Source organism: Tupaia chinensis, unplaced genomic scaffold (genome assembly GCF_000334495.1).
Source record: "Tupaia chinensis unplaced genomic scaffold, TupChi_1.0 Scaffold000037_17, whole genome shotgun sequence".
NCBI lineage: Eukaryota > Metazoa > Chordata > Mammalia > Scandentia > Tupaiidae > Tupaia > Tupaia belangeri.
The window spans coordinates 501,999-520,902 of NW_006159475.1; the positions used below are offsets into that span (position 1 = coordinate 501,999).

The following is an 18,904-nucleotide window of genomic DNA, read 5'->3' on the forward strand; positions in this document are numbered from 1 at the left end:
AAAAAAAAAAAAAAAAAAAAGGACCTAATATTTCTTTTCCTTAACTATTTCCTTTGCTGGAATAGGAGACAAGTAGTATTGAGGATGATCATAGTAGGAAATGCAGACCCTGCATTCCAGTGTATGCAGGGATGTAGAGGAGCTGTTTCTACAGGTGTAGGGATGAGCTAGAGTCTGAAATAAGAACAGAGAAGACGCCTGGCTGAAGATGTGCACAAAGTCCCCAACAAGATGGGGAAGCTGAAATCCAAATGCCAGCTTATTAAGAGTGAGGAATAAAGAGGAGGGCACGTTACTAAACTGTAAGGGAGACCACTAGGTGACATGTCTGTGATGGTTAACTTCACCTCACTGGATTAAGGAATACCTAGAGACTGATAAAGCATTGCTTTCAGGTATGTTTGGGACGGTGTTTCTCGAGGAGACTGGCCTGTAAGTGAATTGAGTGGAGAGGATCCACCCTCAACGTGTGTTGGCACCATCCAACTGACTTGAGAGCCCTGATGGAACAAAAAGGCAGAGGAAAGGATTTCCTTTCCTGGAGCTGGGACACACTCTCCTCCTACCTTACTTGAACATTAGGATCCCAGACTCTCTGGCTTTGGAACTCCAGCATTTAATACTAGTGTCCCCAGGCCTGTGGGTTCTCAGGTCTTTGGCCTCAAAATGAGAATTACACCATTGACTTCCCTGGCTCTCAGGCTTTTGAACTCAGACGGAACCACACTACCAGCAACCCATGGTCTCCAGCTTGCAGATGTCCTATCATGGAACTTCTCAGCCTCCATAATCTAATAAATCCTCCATTCCACTAGTAAAACCTCTCTTTCATACAAGGAGACTTCAAAAAGTTCATTGTAGAAATGGAAACTATGAGTTCATTTTGGTGCAAAAAACGTTACAGCCATGCATGTTATTTTTCCCCCAGAACATGCATCTTTCCATGAACTTTTCGAAGAGCCCTTATATTTATGGCCTATTGAATCTGTTTGTCTCTCTGTAGACCATAACTAATATAATGTGCTATGGTTTGAATGTCCCCTCCGAAACTCATGTCGACCTTAATCCTCAATGTAACAGTGTTGGGAAGTGAAGCCTCATGGGAGCTGTTTAGGTTACAAAGGCTCCACCCTCATGAAGGTCATGACTGAGGAAGTGGGTTAGTTACCATGACAGTGGTTGTTGTTATAAAGCAAGCCTGGCACTCATGCCCTTCCTTCACCTGTGCTCGCTTGCACTCTGCCCTTCCACAATGAGATGATGGAACCCAAAGGCCCTTTTCCAATGCCAGGCTCTCAGACTCCCCAGCCTTGAGAACTATAATAAATAAACTTCTCTTTATCAATCACCTAGTCTGTAGTATTGTTTTTTTTTTAAGAATTATTTATGTACTTATTTACTCATTTAAATTTGACCAGAGGAGGACAGAGAGAGAGAGAAAGCAAGAAGGCAAGCTGCCAGGTCCAGAACTCAAACCACGGTCAGCCACGTGGGAGTCCTGTGCCCTTAACCACCATGCCCCCTGCCAGCCCCTGTGGTATTGTTTTGTAACAGAAGAAAACAGACAATGCATGTGAAATGCACCTAATGGGTTCTGTTTTTTTTTTTTTGGAGAGGTTTTTGCTATAGGGCACGTGCGCTCACCAGACAGACAGAGAGAGATAGACAGAAAGCGAGAAATCACGCCCCAGGGGGGATGGTCACACCGCAATCCCTTCTCCTCCATTCTCCTCTCGAGATCTTGGGCACGCACGCACATGCACCCAGCATGAGTTTTAAGCCACCAGGTCCAGGATGCGAACCGTGGTCGGCTTTGTGGGAGTCCAGTGACATAGCCATTATGCTAACTGCTGGTTCCCTGTTTTTTTTTTTTTTTTTGAGAGATTTTTATCCTAAGGTGCATGTGCTTGCCAAAGAGAAAGCGAGAAATTACCCCACGGGGGGATGGCCATGCAGTGAAAGCTTCTCCTTGTCTCTCCTCTTGGGATTTTTGGCACGCACACATGCACATTCACCCCGCATGAGTTTTAAAACACCAGGTCTGGGATTGAAACACAGATTAACCACATGGGAGTCCAGCCCCTTAACCACTATGCCAATTGCTGATCCCAAGGGGTCTGTATTTATTTATTACAAAGAATTATTAATTTAATTTTGTCATTATTATTTATAAATTTTGCTACAAAGCTTATATGATTGAGAAATAGAGAGGAAAAGTGAGAATTCAAGCCACCAGGTCCAGGACTTGAACTGCGGTTGGCCATGTGGGAGTCTAGCACCTCAACCAACACACCACCTAGCCGGCCCCAGTTCTGTATTTTAAGAAGCATATAATTATATGGTCATACATATTTGAGAATACTTTTAATCTATGTTTTGTTAGTGGAATGAAATATATCAATCAGTAAAATTAAATAAACCTGACTCACATAGTAAGCTGTTTCAATCAACAAGATAATCGGATGCAGAGAAAAAAATACTGTTTACATAAGACATATTTGCAAACCCAAGGAAAGTATACTAGGAACACAGTTCAGTAAATTGGAACCCTGATCTGACTAAGCCTGTCTTGGTGGAGTAGACTTTGGCCCTGAAGATTATGGGAGGAAGGGCTTGGTGTGTCTACCAGTAGGATGCATTAAGTCTATAAGCTTGAAAACTGTAGGACACACATAACATACTCATTTCATTTTACTCATTTTATCTGTCATGATTGGAGAAAATAAAAAAGAGAGTCCTATACCACTCAGCTAGCTCATTGCCATTGCGAAATAGAAATCATGAGCGGTGCAAGTTTTCATTTTCTTTTTCTTTATTGAGAGGTTTTTGCTATATGGTGCATGCGCTCGCCAGAAAGAGAGAGACACAGAGAGATAGACAGCAAGAACTCACTCCCCAGGGGGGATGGCCACATCGTAATCTCCTCTCCTCCATTCTCCTCTCAGGAGTGAGGATGGGGGTGCAAAAGAGCTCTCGGGACCTCACAACAGTTATGTATTCTGACCTGCTGACTCCACTCCATTTCTCTGGCCTGACGCCCTGCTCCACCTCCCAGCCCTTAATCCCTCACTCTGGTCTTTGCCCAATGTGGCATCCTTTGCTACTGAACCTGTGGACTACCCGTATTTTCTCCTTCCATTTGAATTCAACTTTTTAGTGCTAACACTGGCAGGGACAGTGATTAGGCAGTGGGCTGCCATGAATACTTGTAAATCCAGTTTACCTAGAGGTCATTAAGAAAATAAAAACTTGGGACCAGCAGTTGGCATAATGGCTATTGTCGCTGGACTCCCATGTAGTCCACCGTGGTTCAAGTCCCAGACCCGATGGCTTAAGCTCAACACTGGGTACGTATATGAATGTGCCCAGGATACCGAGAGGAAAAATGCAGTATGAAGAGAGAAAGTAAGGGCAAGAGATGGTTGCTTTCTGGATGTCTCCTGATGCAGGGACAACACACTGTTGAAGAGAAGCCAGATCCCACATGACAAACACAGTTTGAGTCTTTTCAACATGAAACATACCAGGCACATATGCAATGCCAAGAGCTGATGGGGTGGAGGAGGGGGATTGTGGTGTGACCAGAACCTGTGAAGGGTGTTGGTATCTCTCCCCTATGTGCACGTGCTCTCTCGTGAATTAAAAAAAAAGAAAAGAGGGAAACCAGCAGTTGGCGTAATGGCTATGTCGCTGGACTCCCACGTAGTCGACTGCAGTTCGCATCCTGGACCTGGTGGCTTAAAACTCACACTGGGTGCGTGTGTGTGCGTGCCCAAGATCCTGGGAGGAGAATGGAGGAGAAGGGATTGCGGCGTGACCATCCCCCCCTGGGGGGTGATTTCTCACTTTCTGTCTCTATGTCTCTGTCTGTCTGGCGAGCGCACGCGCCCTATAGCGAAAAAAACCTCTCCAAAAAAAAAGGGAAAGAAAAGAAATGGTTGCTTTCTATTCTAAAACCTTTCATAGAATTAATTCTTAAAATCAGATATGACTGGTAAATGTTACCAATTAGTAAATTAACATTTATTTTGTTTCTTCTAAGAACAGGACTGAGGGTCTCTGAGAAATTTACTAGTTTGTTCTCATTCCAGAATTCTACATAAGCATTATAAAATACAACTGGATTTACAAGAGTCATTTCTTACCTACATTAAAGGTACATTTAAATTATAAGAATTTAAAAAAATTCATACAAAGTATAAAAAAGTAAATTTATTTACAAAAATTACAATAATTACAAACAGTACAAATTAAGTTAACGTCTCCTTTTTCTTGCAACAGAAGCCAGGAGATGTCACTTTCAAATGATGTTATTTTTGAAATAATGCATATTCAGTAATTACTGTGTTTTGTTTCTTTTTTTTTTTTTAACTTCTCCAAATAATTCCAGGAAGCCTATTAGTGACATGTACATAGGTCATTTCCCTCAAATCGTATTTCCAGAACTACTATTTACAAATACAGTACAAGTGGAATAAAATAGAACAGGGGAAGACAGCACTGAAAAACTGAATCATCTTTTTTCAGCAGACTAGTCCCCAAATAGTTTACCTAATTAGAACTAAAACCATGACTTCAGCTTTAAAAAGAAAAGTTCACTTAAATTCTTAATGAGCTGACTATCCCATCATAGCCATTATTTATCTGACTATTCCTTAGGGGTTTTTGCAGTTTATATTTTGCAGCTACTATTTAAGAATCAAAGTACAGATCTACTACAGTATCCAATCTTATATGCTATCTTTTATGTTTTCTAATCAGAGTCACTACTACTGCTTGAGGAGTCCGTGGACATAACCTCAACATCATCTTCATTTTCTTTATTATGTCCAGGAGGTTCCAACAAAAAATCATTACTGTGATTTGGTGGTAACATGTTCATTGACATGTCGTTTGACTGCCATGGATACTGTGGAGCAAGGACATCTGGAGAAAAGAAAGAAGCATGTATAAAAACAGTTCTACTTGTATCAATCCAGCTCTTCATTACTGCTCCCTCTATACAAATAATTTGCATAAACTGTAAAATTTTTTTATGAGTAGACATAAAAACACCCAGTTGCCCAAATAATTGACATTTAGAATTAGAACCAATTTTCTCCCACATATATATATATATATACTATAAACACTCATAATATGTAATTAATATATATTAGGTCACATTGATTGTACATTATAAATAGGTAAATTACATTTACTATGTCAAGTATTACAATAGATTTAAATAATTCCTTAGATGATAGAGGAATTGGTACTGGAAATCATTCCAATCAGAGAGAAGTTGATTGGCAATACACATTTAAGAAATAATAAATGAGTGCTCAAATCACATTAAGAGTCCATATTTCTGAAAAAAAGGAACGGCACATAAACAAGTTCAAGACTAAAGAATAAGGGTAAAAACAAAGTTGATAATTATAAAGGTAGGGTGTGCCAGTTAGCTTCAAATCTACCCTTCTCTCTCCCTGGAGCCCAAAACTCTTTCTTGTGCCAGGTGGCACAGTGTTAAGTTTGTCAGTAGAGGGCACTGGTAAGACTGCAGAAAAAACAGCCTTCACTACCTGGATCAGGCTGTTTTCCTTACTACTACCTTGACTGGCTGGTGTGCAGGATGTCAAGTGATGCTCACCTGGCAACAACTTTCAGCTATGTCTTTGACAGGGTGTCCTAATAGGTTTCACCAAAATTCCCAGGGACAGCTTCCCAGTCTGGAACCCAGTGGGTAACTGCCTGCTTGCTAGCTCTGGCCTCTGACACATCAACTTCTCTGCCAGACAGTGGGCCACAGATACACTGCAGTCCTCAGTAAGGGTGCCATGATAAGTATCTGAGTGGGTACGGGGGTGGGACCCTCTTCTTGTCTGTCCCTCCTTTGGGGACCATCCTTTGGCCTAGATGTAGTAGCTGTTCCCCATATCTGTCACTTCTGTATTAAAAAAAACAAAACAATATCTAGAGTACATTTCTAATAAAAATATAGGGGAAGAAAGGAAATATACTAAAAAATCCACTATTCATTTTTAGAGCAATATAATAAAAAGAGAGAGGTTCAATGCCTGAGGAAGATGGCATTAACAAGGAAGAGAGAAAGGAAGCTTAGTTAATTTCATCATCTCTACCTAGAAGAGTCAGCAGAAAGCAGGATAAATTGGCAGAGAACCTGGCTAATAAAATGAGTTGGGTCTGGAACCTCAAACTCATTTAACAGCTAAATAGCCCACTAGATCTCTGAAAAACTGGGTTGCTTGCAAACATTCTTCAGAGTAACATTACCTGGCAGTCTGCCTGCTGCAAGTGCATCCCCTGGTAAATGACCGTTCACACCATTAGTGGATGGATTGTTCATCTGGCCCAATAACCCGCTTCTCATCTCTAAGTCAGTTGGATATGGTCTCCGTGGGTCCCCTACAACAAGAGACTGCTTTTAACTCAATCATGTATTTTAAGTAAAAATAAAAACATTAATACTTCTTTTGGCGTACTTGGTTCATGCCAAAAAACTTAAATTACCTTTTTAAGTTTGGAATATGAATGCCATCAATTGTATTATGAGCATAATACATTAGTTTTTAAAATACATGCATTTTTATATCTTTTTTTATTTTTTTTATTTTTTTAATTTTTGGAGCGGTTTTTCGCTATAGGGCGCATGTGCTCGCCATACAGACAGAGAGAGACATAGAGACAGAAAGCGAGAAATCACCCCCCAGGGGGGATGGTCACGCCGCAATCCCTTCTCCTCCATTCTCCTCTCGGGATCTTAGGCACGCACGCACACGTGCCCGGCGTAATTTAAGCCACCGGGTCTGGGATGCGAACCGCGGTCGACTACGTGGGAGTCCAGCGATATAGCCATTACGCTAACTGCTGGTTCCCGCATTTTTATACCTTCTGTGAGTCTACTATCTCTAAATGAGAAAAGTCTGTCACTTTAGCAAACATTCAAAATGTCAAATTAAGAAAACTTAAAATGATCTCTCTCCTAACTTAAGTGGATTGTCTAGCCAAAAAAAGAGAAACACTCTGAGGGAAACCAATTATGACATCTGTAAGGTAGAAAAGACTGGAATGTTTATTGGAAGGACTGTCTAAATTAAAACCTTTTCCTAACCAGTCTCTTTGATCTTGCGATTTTTAAAAACCTGCCTAGGGCACATGCACTTGCCAGAGAGAAAAAGAGTGACAGAAACTGAGAGAGAAAGCACCTCCCAATAGGACGAGGCCATGTTGCAATCCTTTTATCTCCATCTTTCCATTCTATCAGGATTTGGGACATTCACGTACATGCACCCAGGAGTTTTTCAAGCTGCGCCAGGACCCGAACTCTGGTTAACCACGTGGAATCTTTATTCTCAATGCAATGTTTAACCCTTGCTTTTTTTTTTTTAATAAGATTTTTGCCATAGGGCATATGCACTCATCAGAGAGAGAGAGAATGAGAACTCACACCCTGAGGAGGGAAGGCCATGCTACAATCCTTTTACTTCATTCGCCTTTTGGGATTTTGGTCATGCATGCACATGCGCCTGGCATGATCCTCAAGCCTGGGGTTCAGGACTAGAACCACATGCAGCCATGTGGAAGTCTAGTGCCTTAACTATCACGCCACCTGCTGGCCTCAACCCCTGTCATTTTTTAAGGACTGTCTTATTATGTCATGATGCTCTTGCCTCAGCCTCCCTAGTAGCTAGGACTCTAAGTGCACATTATTACCCCTATCTTACAGGGTTGATCAGGAATTGAACCTAGCCTTGCAGGTGGCCTAGGCCTGTGGAGTGGCAGTGTCTACCAGCATGCACTACCATGGCTGGGACTTTCATCTTGTCATTTAAAAAATAATACCTATAACTTCCAAACAGAATATCAGGAGCAGGTAATATTCATTCAAATCATGAAAGCATACCAGATAGCAGTTTTTAATGGATTAAAAAACATGGGCCGGATTTTTACTAACTTTTTGATAATGTTTTTTGCTAGTATTTCTTATCAACTCTGGATCACTCACCTCCAAAATTTTAGTTACACTTAGTACTTTTATATAAACACCACCTTCAAGAGTCACTGAGGCTGAGAAAACTATCTCCTATTCCTTTAAAGACTGCTGCTCTGCTTCAGGTCTCCTGTGTTTTAACCATTACCAAGATAGTGGCAGCTTGTTACTCTCTTTGCTGTTTCTAATTATTTCAGTCAGTTGTTGTGTGTTTGCTATTGGGAGCTTAGCACCAAAAGAACTAAGAGTTAATCTGTTTCTCAAGCTGAAACCTTTGTGAAAATCTTATTGGCTCTAAAGTTGGCTTATAGTCAGCCTGGCTTTTTCAGGTATATAAGTTTATAGCATGAGATGTATCGCACATTATCTTGTACTATAAAAAATTATCAATTTATTATTTTTTTAAAAAAGATACAACATTTCCTAGTGGCAATGGCTTTCTAGAAACCAGATTTTTAAAACACATGGCCTATATCTCACTTATAAGACAATAAAGATATAAAAGTATATTTTTATATTCAAAGAATAAATACAACTGTACTTTGGTACACAATCACCTAAAACCTTTTAAAACTACATATATCTAGTGTAAAAAAGAGGCATTTATACCTGGAACCCAGGTCAGTGGGGCACATACAGCATTACTTGCACTTATCCTGTGTGCATACTTAATTATTTCTTCAGAGGAGATGGCACCTGAGAGTTAAGAGAACAGTGTAACATTTTAGTTTAGCAACATGCCAAGTTTAGAAGGACATATGTCATAGCTATACATCAAACTGAATTTACATAATTTAACAAACTGAAATATCAGCACCTATTTTTTCACAATACCTGCACATACATAATATAAATTTAAATTGTATAAGTTTCCAAACTAAAGAACAAGACACTCAATTCAGAAAAATCAGCTGATATATAAACAAATTTGGGAGACTAACATGATAATGTTTAATAATCTAATTATTAACTACTGTTAAATATTATTACTCTTCTGAAACAAGAAGCACAGATAAAATAGAGAAAACTGCTTCATTCCCCAGTGACATCCAGACAATGAAATCAGAGCAGACAGTTCGTACTGCTCTCCTTGATTAACATGGCTCAAGGCTCTAAATAAACCTATGTAGGATGATGTCTATGCTGTATTTATTGGGCAAATAAAAGCTAGCTATGAGTTAATATGTATATAGTATAACCTTATTTTTTGTCTTAAAAAATACATATCTATGCGTATTTGTTTTTGCGTTTTTTAGTTTGCTATAGTGTGCATGTGCTTGCCAGAGACGGAAAGTGAGAAATCAACACCCAGGAAATATGGCCTCACTGCAATCTCTTCACTTCTATCTCCTCTAGAGATTTGGGGCACTCATGAACCTGTTCCTGGCATGTTTTTCAAGCTGCTGGGTCCAGGACTTGAACTGTGCAGTCAGCCATGTGGAATCCAGTTACCTCAACTGGATTTGTGTGTATATATTTTTTTTTAGATTTTTGCAATAGGGTGCATGCTTGCTGGAGACACAGAAACAGACAGCTGAGAAATCACCCCTCCAGGAGAGTAGTCATGCTGCATTCCCTTCTCCTCCACTCTACTCTTGGGATTTGGGGCCTACATGCTAACATGCCCTATGTGAGTTTCAAGTTGCTGGGTCTGGGATTTGAATCAGGGGTGGCCACGTGAGAGTCCAGGGCCTTAACCACTATGCCACCTGCTGGCTCCTATATTTGTATTTTTTAATGTACATATTCACAGGTCTAGGAAAAAAAGCCAGAAGGACATATACCAAACATTATAGTAGTTCCCTCTGAAAAGTAAAATTCACTATTTATTTGATAAACTTAGATGTTATTTTTTGTAACAAGGTACTTTGTGAATGTGTGTAAAATTTTTGAAGATTAAAAACAAAATTGTGGTCTAGATTTCAAATAGGCAGCCTCGGTCACCTCTTTTAGAGATCTGTTACCTGCTACAAAAGCTAGCCCATCTCTTGAAGGATATTAGCCATTTTTTATATATACAATCTAAAAGTAGTTCCCCCCCCCAAAAAAAAACCAGGAAGGCTAGACAACAGACCTGAATATCTAAATATAAAACATATCTACAAATTATTAAAAGTAATCAAAGTTTTAATTACAAGTCTGACTTTTATGCAAACAAAAACATTTAATAAGATCCATAATGAAAGCCTTTAGAAGAGGGACAGTGAGGCAGAAAGGCAAGCTAGGTCTTACTACCAAATATGCTTATATCCTGAATTTCTACCTAGTTCTGACTTTATGATGTTCCCATCTCATTTCAGTTGTCTAGTGGACATTCTTTCATTCTCTGTCCCAGCCTTCATAATCCAATTAAAAATGCCAACCCATACTTCTCTTCCCTTTTTCCAACAATTTCACACATGCACTGTCTTCATCATACATTTGGGTACACAGTCTTAAACTGCCTTCCATTATTACTGATTGTAACCTGAAACAGGATATGATACTTCCGCCTCCCTAGCAACACTAGCACAATACTAGGACATAACACACTTCACAATGAAAATGCATTGGAATCATCACAAAAGGAGCAAATGATTACCAGCAGTACTCTCTTACCAGTTTCTTGAAACAAGAACTTGGAAAGGTCATTCAACAGTCCCGCAGTACTAACCTTTTCTTGCTTTCTCTATCGACTTGAGTTTCTCTTTTGCTTGATAAACAGCTGTTGCCTAATTTAAAAAACAGAAAAAAGATATGTTTTATTCTTTGTGATGTTAAGTATAATTTTTGGTTTAACTCATAAGATCACCTTGCAGGAACAACTCGCAGAATTTGGAAATTCAATTTATGTAATGTTCTGAAACATCACTAGATAGCATTTACTTCACAATTACATTTAATGAAAACAATACTGAACTAGTCTCCCACTCACAAACTACTTATTAGAATCAAAGTGTAAACTGGGTCATTTACTAACTTTTTCCTTTATATCTTCTACATAGACATGCAAAAGAGACCCGCATTACATACCACCCCAAAAGCATTCATCTTGCATCCAGTTGAAAGATAAATTACCTTAAAAAGTTTCTAGTTTACAAGCTACATTCTTAAGATTGACATTCATATTCATCTCAGAGCTTAAGGACTACTATCAGGAAAACCATCTCCCTCCACCCCATGACACACTAACAGACAAAACAAAGATAATCTGGAATGTGTATATTCTCAACTATGACACAATGGTTAGAAGTACGGAATCTGGGAAATCTAGGTTTAAGTTGCTTCTCTCAACTTTTTAGCCTCCTTGGGCAAATTATTCATTTAAAGACTTAGATTTTTTTTTTTTTAATCATCTGAATGGTGCTGATTTCATTTAAATTGTTGTAAAGACTAAGAAAATGCATATGAAGTACAAAGCAAGAGCCTGGTATTAAGTGCTTAATCAGTATTAGCTGCTACAATTTGAATCATAAAATTCAGTCTTCTTACGGTCCTGTGTTCACTGTCTTTAATTCAATAAACACATTTTTGAAAATTTAGGGCCCAGCAGTTGGCATAATGGCTATGTCACTGGACTCCCATGTAGTCAACCACGGTTCGAGTCCTGGACCCAGTGGCTCAAACTCACACCAGGCATGTGTGCCCAAGATCCAGAGAGGAGAATGGAGGAGAAGGGATTGCAGCATGGACATCCTCCCTGGAGGTGTGATTTCTTGCTTTCTGTCTCTCTGTCTCTCTCTGTCTTTCTGGTGAGCACACACGCCCTATAGCAAAAACCTCTCCAAAAAATAATAATAATAAATTTTTTTTTTTTAAATCTGAAGAATATAATCTAAAGTGCAGAAGAAAAGCATTTTATCTGCCAGGATATTCACCAAAACATTATTTATAACACAAAGTTGAAAAACTAAGCAAAGGGGATGTAATTACATGGAAAATGCCCTAAGTTTTAATAAATGGTAATTCAAAGTCTGTTAGTATCCTAATTATAATAAAGTAAAAAAAAAAAAGAGAATATACTTTAGATTCTAGGAAATAGACCAAACTATAAATAAGTGGCATTTTTCGAGCAGTGGAACTAAAGGCAATTTTCTTTCTTTTTCACTCTTTTGAAAATGTGGCTCAACAGTAACAGAGACCACCTAAAAACATTAAGTAAAAAAGGGTCCAACAATGGCTTTCCATTTAGCCAACAGGGTATCATTTTTCAGGCTTGGAAAGTCAAGTTTTCTGTCCTCCAAAATACGTAATAGATTTATTTTTTAGAAATAATTTAAATAGTATCCTTTTTCACATTAAGAACCAACTTCTATCAACTCACCAGTATTTGTTCCGCTTCCTTTAGCTGTTTTTGTAGTTGCTGAATATCACTGTCTCTTTTCTCTACCTCTTTTTCTAAAACCTGCATTTCATGATGGATTTTCCCCTGATTAAGGGCCAATTTCATTAGTTCTTGAAATTCCCCATCTCGGTGAATTAACAACTCCAGGACCTGTCAGGAAACAGTTGAGTAAATCAGATAATACAATGTTGAAAGGCTACATTTCAATGATACAAAGAATCCATATTTTAACATGTTCAAAACATTATTCCTAATCCTTATTAAGAACAAAAGTAATTTACCTATGGCTATTTAGGGAAACATATTAAGATTTTCTACTCTTTCTGTTAGTCTTTCAGTCTTTCAGAACAAGCAATATGTCAAAATTAGCAGGTTTTATTCATTTCCCAGGGAAGATAAAATTTGTAAGTTTAAACATACAACACAATGGAAGGTCTTCCAAAATTTTGTACTTGACAATATTTTAGGTGGCACCAAGAACTTAAAAAAAATTTTTAAGTCAGGCATTTGTACTATATATATATAAGAAGTATCTATATACTAGCATCTTTCTAATGTACATTCTGTTTCTAATATACGTTAGAATGTGCTAATAAACACAAGTATTAGACAACAAAGATGATCTAAAAATAGTGGTTTCAAAATACAAAACAAAACAAAAACTTCTCTAGATTTATTTCTACTAAAAAAAGGTTGCATTTCCAGTGATGTTCTTTGCTGTCCTAAACATAGCTTTTTTGTTGCTTTAATAAAGGATCAATACAATTCTTGGTGGGAAAAAAAAAATAGTGGTTTCAAAAAACAGTAAAATAAATAGGTGATTTGAAGATATAACCAAAAACCATGACATTTAAACACATGAAATACAAAATATGGGGTTCGTATCTGTAGTCCTTCAATTGCTAGCAGTGTGACATAGGCAAAGTTAGCACTAGCCTCTCTGAGCTTGTGTTCTTATTGGTTATGGTGGTGGACACCCAGCTACTCATGGTTTGAGTCCTGGACCTAGCAGCTTGCTTTCTCACTTTCCCTCCCCCCCACTTTGCTCTGATCAAATTAAAAACATAATAATAATAATAAATAAAATTGAGTAATTATTTTTTTATAACTGACACAGGTTTAGTCTGAATAACCTTACTTTACTAAGTAGGGAATAATATTTAAGAAAGGACATAGCTATAAAAATCTAGAATCAATTTTTAAAATATCTTTAAAATGTATTAAAGATTTTTTTTTTAAAGGGCCAGCAGGTGGCCTGGAGGTTAAAGAACTGCATCCCATATGACTATGTGGTTTGAGTCCCGGACTTAGCGACTTCAAAATCACACTGGGTACATGTGCATGCATGCCCAAAATCCCAGGAGGAAAATGGAGAAGGGACCGGAGCATGTGCATCCTCCCTGGGAGGTGCTTTCTCATTTTCTCTCTCTCTCTGTGTCTTTCCAGAGAGCTCACACACATTACAGCAAACTTAATAAATAATAGGAACCTTGCAAAAATTATGGTTTTCTGGTTTGTTTTGAAAACTGAAAAAGAAACTACTTACCTGGTTTTCCTCTCCAGGCTGTAACAACTTTTGGTTTCTTGAAATTGCCAACATTTCTATAAGTTCCCTAAAATAAAAACCAACAACAAAAAATTCTAGTCAAAAATAGAATAAAAGCTATCTTCACTATTCTCAATACTCTGACTTGCTGGATTCAGCTTGCTGAATACTCATGACTAAAGCCTGCAGTCTATCACTGAACACTTCAGCTCTCACCAGCTACACTGCACACTCACTCAGACTCCACTATGTGTTACCAAACTTATTTATACAAGCTTTATTTATTAACATAGTTATATAAATATCCATTACACAAATACTAATGAAATTGATTGCAAATAGAATTCTTTTCACAAAAACCTAAGCTGAATATGTGGATTCAATAGAGGGTTAAAAAGGACAACTGTAAAATACCAAGGAAAAGCCATGTAAATTCAGGAAGAGTTTGCCCTAAGACTGATAAAAGGCTAATAAGTTCTTAGTTCACTTTCAAAACACCAACCTAGAAATTGTGAACAATGCGTTATAAATTATTTATGCAAGAAAAACTCCTCTATCAGGGATCTACAGGCAAATCTAACACATCAACAGTTTTTGTAAATAATGATTGCTTGGAAGACAGTCATTCCCACTGACTTATATTGTCTACAGCTATTTTCCCAGTACAGGGGCAGAATTGAGTAGTTGTGGCAGAGACCACATGGCCTTTCTAAGAGCACATCTCGGAAATAAGACATGAATTAAATGAGATACCAACCATGAGATTTTGGAGAAAAGCATGCTTGGCAGAAGGCACAGCTAGCTAACGTATAGCCAGAGCACAGCAAGTATGAGGGAGAAAGACACAAAGTTGAGACAGAGGGAGGCAGGAGGAGCCTGATTATGTGGGGCCCTGCGGTCAGGCTTAAAGATTAGAATTTCATTCTAAGTACAATGACACACTACTGGATCATTTTAAACAGGGAAACGATATGATATGCATTTTTAAACAACTGCTGAGTTTTTTGGTGAGCACACTGTAAGACTGTCAAGACTGTGAAGTAGGTTAGGTAGATAGTGTTCCAGGCAAAAGACAACACTGCTTTGACTAGGTCCTGGCCTCTAGAATTTAGTAATGGAAATGAAGGAAACAAAGATAGATGTAGTATATATTTTGAGGGCAGAGCTGACAGGACTTGGTGATGAATTAATCAATGTTCCATGAAAGTAGCACACTAAAGGAACCTTTTCTATATCCCAAAATGACACAGACTGTTGAGAGCAACAAACTCTTAGGCATAAGGCAACTGTCTTCTGTGTAAGTGTTCACACAGATTAAGGCAAGTGCTGTTTCCTTCTTGTGTTTGTTGGTTTTGTGGTCTGTGGTGTAGAGCTTGTTCATTTCTTCATTAGTTAATCTTAAGTGAATATCCACATTGTTTCTTAGTTAAAAAAAATAAAGACACTAGTAAGAAAGACTAATCATAGGATGATGTTTTCAGTTAAATTATGTGTCTGCTCTGTGTGACATGACTGACTTTGGACAGCCAGTTGAAGCTTTAGTTCATGTTTAGTTCTTATTTTTTGTAAGTTATTAAACTCCAAACTAACATTCCACAATGCAGCACCACCCACTGCTTTTCTAAATAGGCTGATCTTCCATTCTAAAAACTCAAAGTGTTCAGCCTAACCAGTGGTTTTACAATTGTGGCCAATCAAACACAGTCTGGAATACTCTGAGGAGGTAACCATGATGTTCTTACACAAATTCGTTTCTACTAGATTCCAATAACTAATAACTGGAAAATACTTTGGTTGCTCGTATATGAGCCAATTTTTCCAGTTCCTTGAATTTTGGAGGCTATTCTGTTTGAAATATTCCCTTGAGCTATTTTTTCATCTGGGATAATTCTTACTTTTTGATCAAGCATACCTTATGGATGGATGGTAGCTATTGATTTCTCTGTAAGTATGTTGTCTTTGTGAAGGAGTGACACCCCTTTTAAGAAGTAGTAGCTGTTGTTTTTTGTTCTAAACAGGTCTTATTCCTAGACTTTCAAATCTTTGCCTTAGTATATTAGTGAGCTATCATATCCCACCCTTCTACTTTTGAACCTTCTGTTTTTCTGTTTTGCTGAGCAATCCTAGCATATATTTCATAAGCTGATGAACTATTTTTCTGAGTCGGGGTAGTGGTGTTTGAGAGTCTCTTCTAACATTGGACAATGTGCTAGTCAGTCTTAAGATCGTGCATTTAGATCATTTGAACGCTGATATGTCTATCAGAAGTGTATTCCTGTAGTACCTATAGGATTGCATGCACTTGACATTCACAAACTCTTCACTTGAGATCAGACAATTAAGCAATTTGTCAGTTTTGTTAAATTTTAAACTACAATGAAATTCTTTTCCACCAACTGGCCGGAAACTCCAAAGCCTTATTTGTCATCAGACATTATTTGAGTCTAATACAGCTGAAACAGTAAAATAAATATATAAGCCATTTAACTCCTGGTGTCTGTGTAATGTGAGATTTTTCTTCCATTATTTAATATTGGGAAAACCTAAAAACTTGGTAAGTAATGATGTATGAGGGCTAAATTTAATATGCTCCAAAGAAAAATGGTGATGTCTTAGTCCATTATTACACTGCCAACAGAAATACCTGAATTACTACATAAAGAAAACATTCATTTACAAAATCAATTCTGGTGGCTGGTAAGTCCAAAGATCTAGACCCACAACATGACAGAGAAGCACAGAAGATGGCAGGGTGTGCATAGAGAATAAGCAGCTTGGGGACCAGCAGTTAGCGTAATGGCTATGTTGCTGGATTCCCATGTAGTCGACCATGGTTCGGGTTTGGGTCCTGGACCCGGTGGCTTGAAACTCACGCTGGGCGCCGTGTGCGTGCGTGCCCAAGATCCCAAGAGGAGAATGGAGGAGAAGGGATTGCAGCGTGGCCATCCCCCCTGGGGGGTGATTTCTTGCTCTCTCTCTCTCTGTCTCTCACTGTCTGTCTGGCGAGCACACGTACCCACTATGGCAAAAACCTCTTAAAAAAAAAAAAAAAAAAGGCAGCTCGCTCTTTGTTTTACTGCAACGAACTCTCATGAGAGCTAATCTCCTCTCATGAGATCCCAAACTCACAAGGTCACTCAAAAAACATCATTAATCAATTCATGAAAATGTATTTCCATGATGCAATCGCCATGAACCAGTCAGATACACTAGGTCTCACCCTGAGATCGTCATTACAATCAAGATAGCTATTACAAGACCCAGCACATGAACATCTGGGGAGACATTCAAACTAGAGTTGTTGCTTATAAGTAGGTCTGGTATATTTCAAAATACAGTAAGTTTTATTCTAAAGCTACCAAAGAAAAGATGACATGTGAACTAAATTGTGACGGATGAATGAATCATTCACATTCAAAGTGGAGAGGAATGGCACTGAAGATGAGGAAGTAGAGTGGGGAGTAAAGGGTAAAAGTAGGCAAAGAGGTGGGGCAGCAATGAGGGTAACCAGTTGGACTGAGTGAAGATGGAATGGCACTGCTGCACACTAAGCTAATCAATTTGGATTTTGTCCTTTTGGACAACAGGAATCTACCAAATATTTTTCAGCAGAAACATGATATAAAATTTCTTTTTTTTTTTTTAAAGGCTTTTGTCATAGGGTGCATGTGTTCACCAGAGAGAGAAGGAGACAGAGAGAGGGAAAGTAGAGAAATCATCCCCCAGGGATGGATGGCCACGCTGCAATCCCTTCCTCCCCATTCTCCTCTTGGGATTTTGGGCACCCAGGCTCAGTGATTTTCAAGCTGCTGGGTCTGGGACTAGAACTGCAGTCAGCCAAGTGGGAGTCTAGCAATTTAGCCACTACACCCCCTGCTGGCTTCTAAAATACCTTTTAAAATGTTAACTCTGGTCTTGACCATATGGAAGAAAAAAATGCAAAAACATGAAAGCAATTAAAAACTGTCACGAAGGTACACTTAAGAAACAGTAGTTATGACAGAATAGGAATGAAAGGGTTTAACACCCAAGTTAATTATGAGGGAATTGAGAATGGCTCCACCTTGAAAGACTTATCATGAAAGGTGACAGAGTATGAAGAATCTTCGAGCGCAGACAGCATGCAATTTCATCTATCTGCCACAAACGTTACACCACAGCCATCCCAAACAACCTTTAAGTCCTTCACGTTCTGCATACTCAGTCTCCAGGCTTTTGCACAGGCTGTTCCATCTATCCTCCACCTACTGAGTCTGGTGAACTCATTCTTCCCAAGCAGCCCTTTCTCCAAGAAGCCTGTTCTGCCTACAGCCCGGGAAGGTGCCTGACTCCCCAGCTTCAGCAGCCCCTGTAAAAAACAGGCCCCGCGGGAACCAGCAGTTAGCGTAATGGCTATGTCGCTGGACTCCCACGTAGTCGACCGCGGTTCGCGTCTCGGACCCGGTGGCTTAAATCTCACGCCGGGCGCGTGTGCGTGCGTGCCCAAGATCCCGAGAGGAGAATGGAGGAGAAGGGATTGCGGCGTGACCATCCCCCCTGGGGGGTGATTTCTCGCTTTCTGTCTCTATGTCTCTGTCTGTCTGGCGAGCGCACGCGCCCTATAGTGAAAACCTCTCCAAAAAAAAAAAAAAAAAAGATTGCTAAAAAAAAAAAAAAACAGGCCCCGCACCAGTCAGTTCACACATTTGTCTCTCCCTCTTGGAACTGGGCTCCTCCAGGTCGGCACCTAGCCTTCTTTTCACTACTGCCTCCTCAGCACCTGGCACCTATGGGGCATTCGATAAGTGCTTCTGAGTATTCTGTAAGTGTTTTAAGGGGATCCGTTACGGTATTTTTACGGTCCGCCGCGACTCTGACAGTCCTAGGGCTCCAGAGGAACCGTCATTACTAAGATGTCCTCTAAGGGAAAAAAAAGGCAGCCCACAGTCCCAGAGGATGGCAGACCTCAAGTCCAAGACACGCGTGCACTGCCAACTTCTCAGCTTGGCCCTTCTCGCCGAACCCCGGGAAGGAGGACAAGCGCCCGGCCAGCAGGCTCCGC

The 18,904-nt window shown here is 39.2% G+C and overlaps 1 protein-coding gene across 1 annotated transcript in view; it reads right to left on the reverse strand.

Moving 5' to 3' along the window:
• Nucleotides 1–3,997: 3,997 nt before the first annotated feature.
• MED4 (mediator complex subunit 4) overlaps nt 3,998–18,904 on the reverse strand; it is a gene marked incomplete in the record, with an annotated part of 15,107 nt that continues 200 nt past the window's right edge. Inside the window, 6 exon segments of the mRNA XM_027771795.1 lie at nt 3,998–4,926; nt 6,277–6,408; nt 8,603–8,689; nt 10,647–10,704; nt 12,297–12,467; nt 13,864–13,930. Of these exon segments, the coding sequence (XP_027627596.1) occupies nt 4,754–4,926; nt 6,277–6,408; nt 8,603–8,689; nt 10,647–10,704; nt 12,297–12,467; nt 13,864–13,930 (688 nt within the window).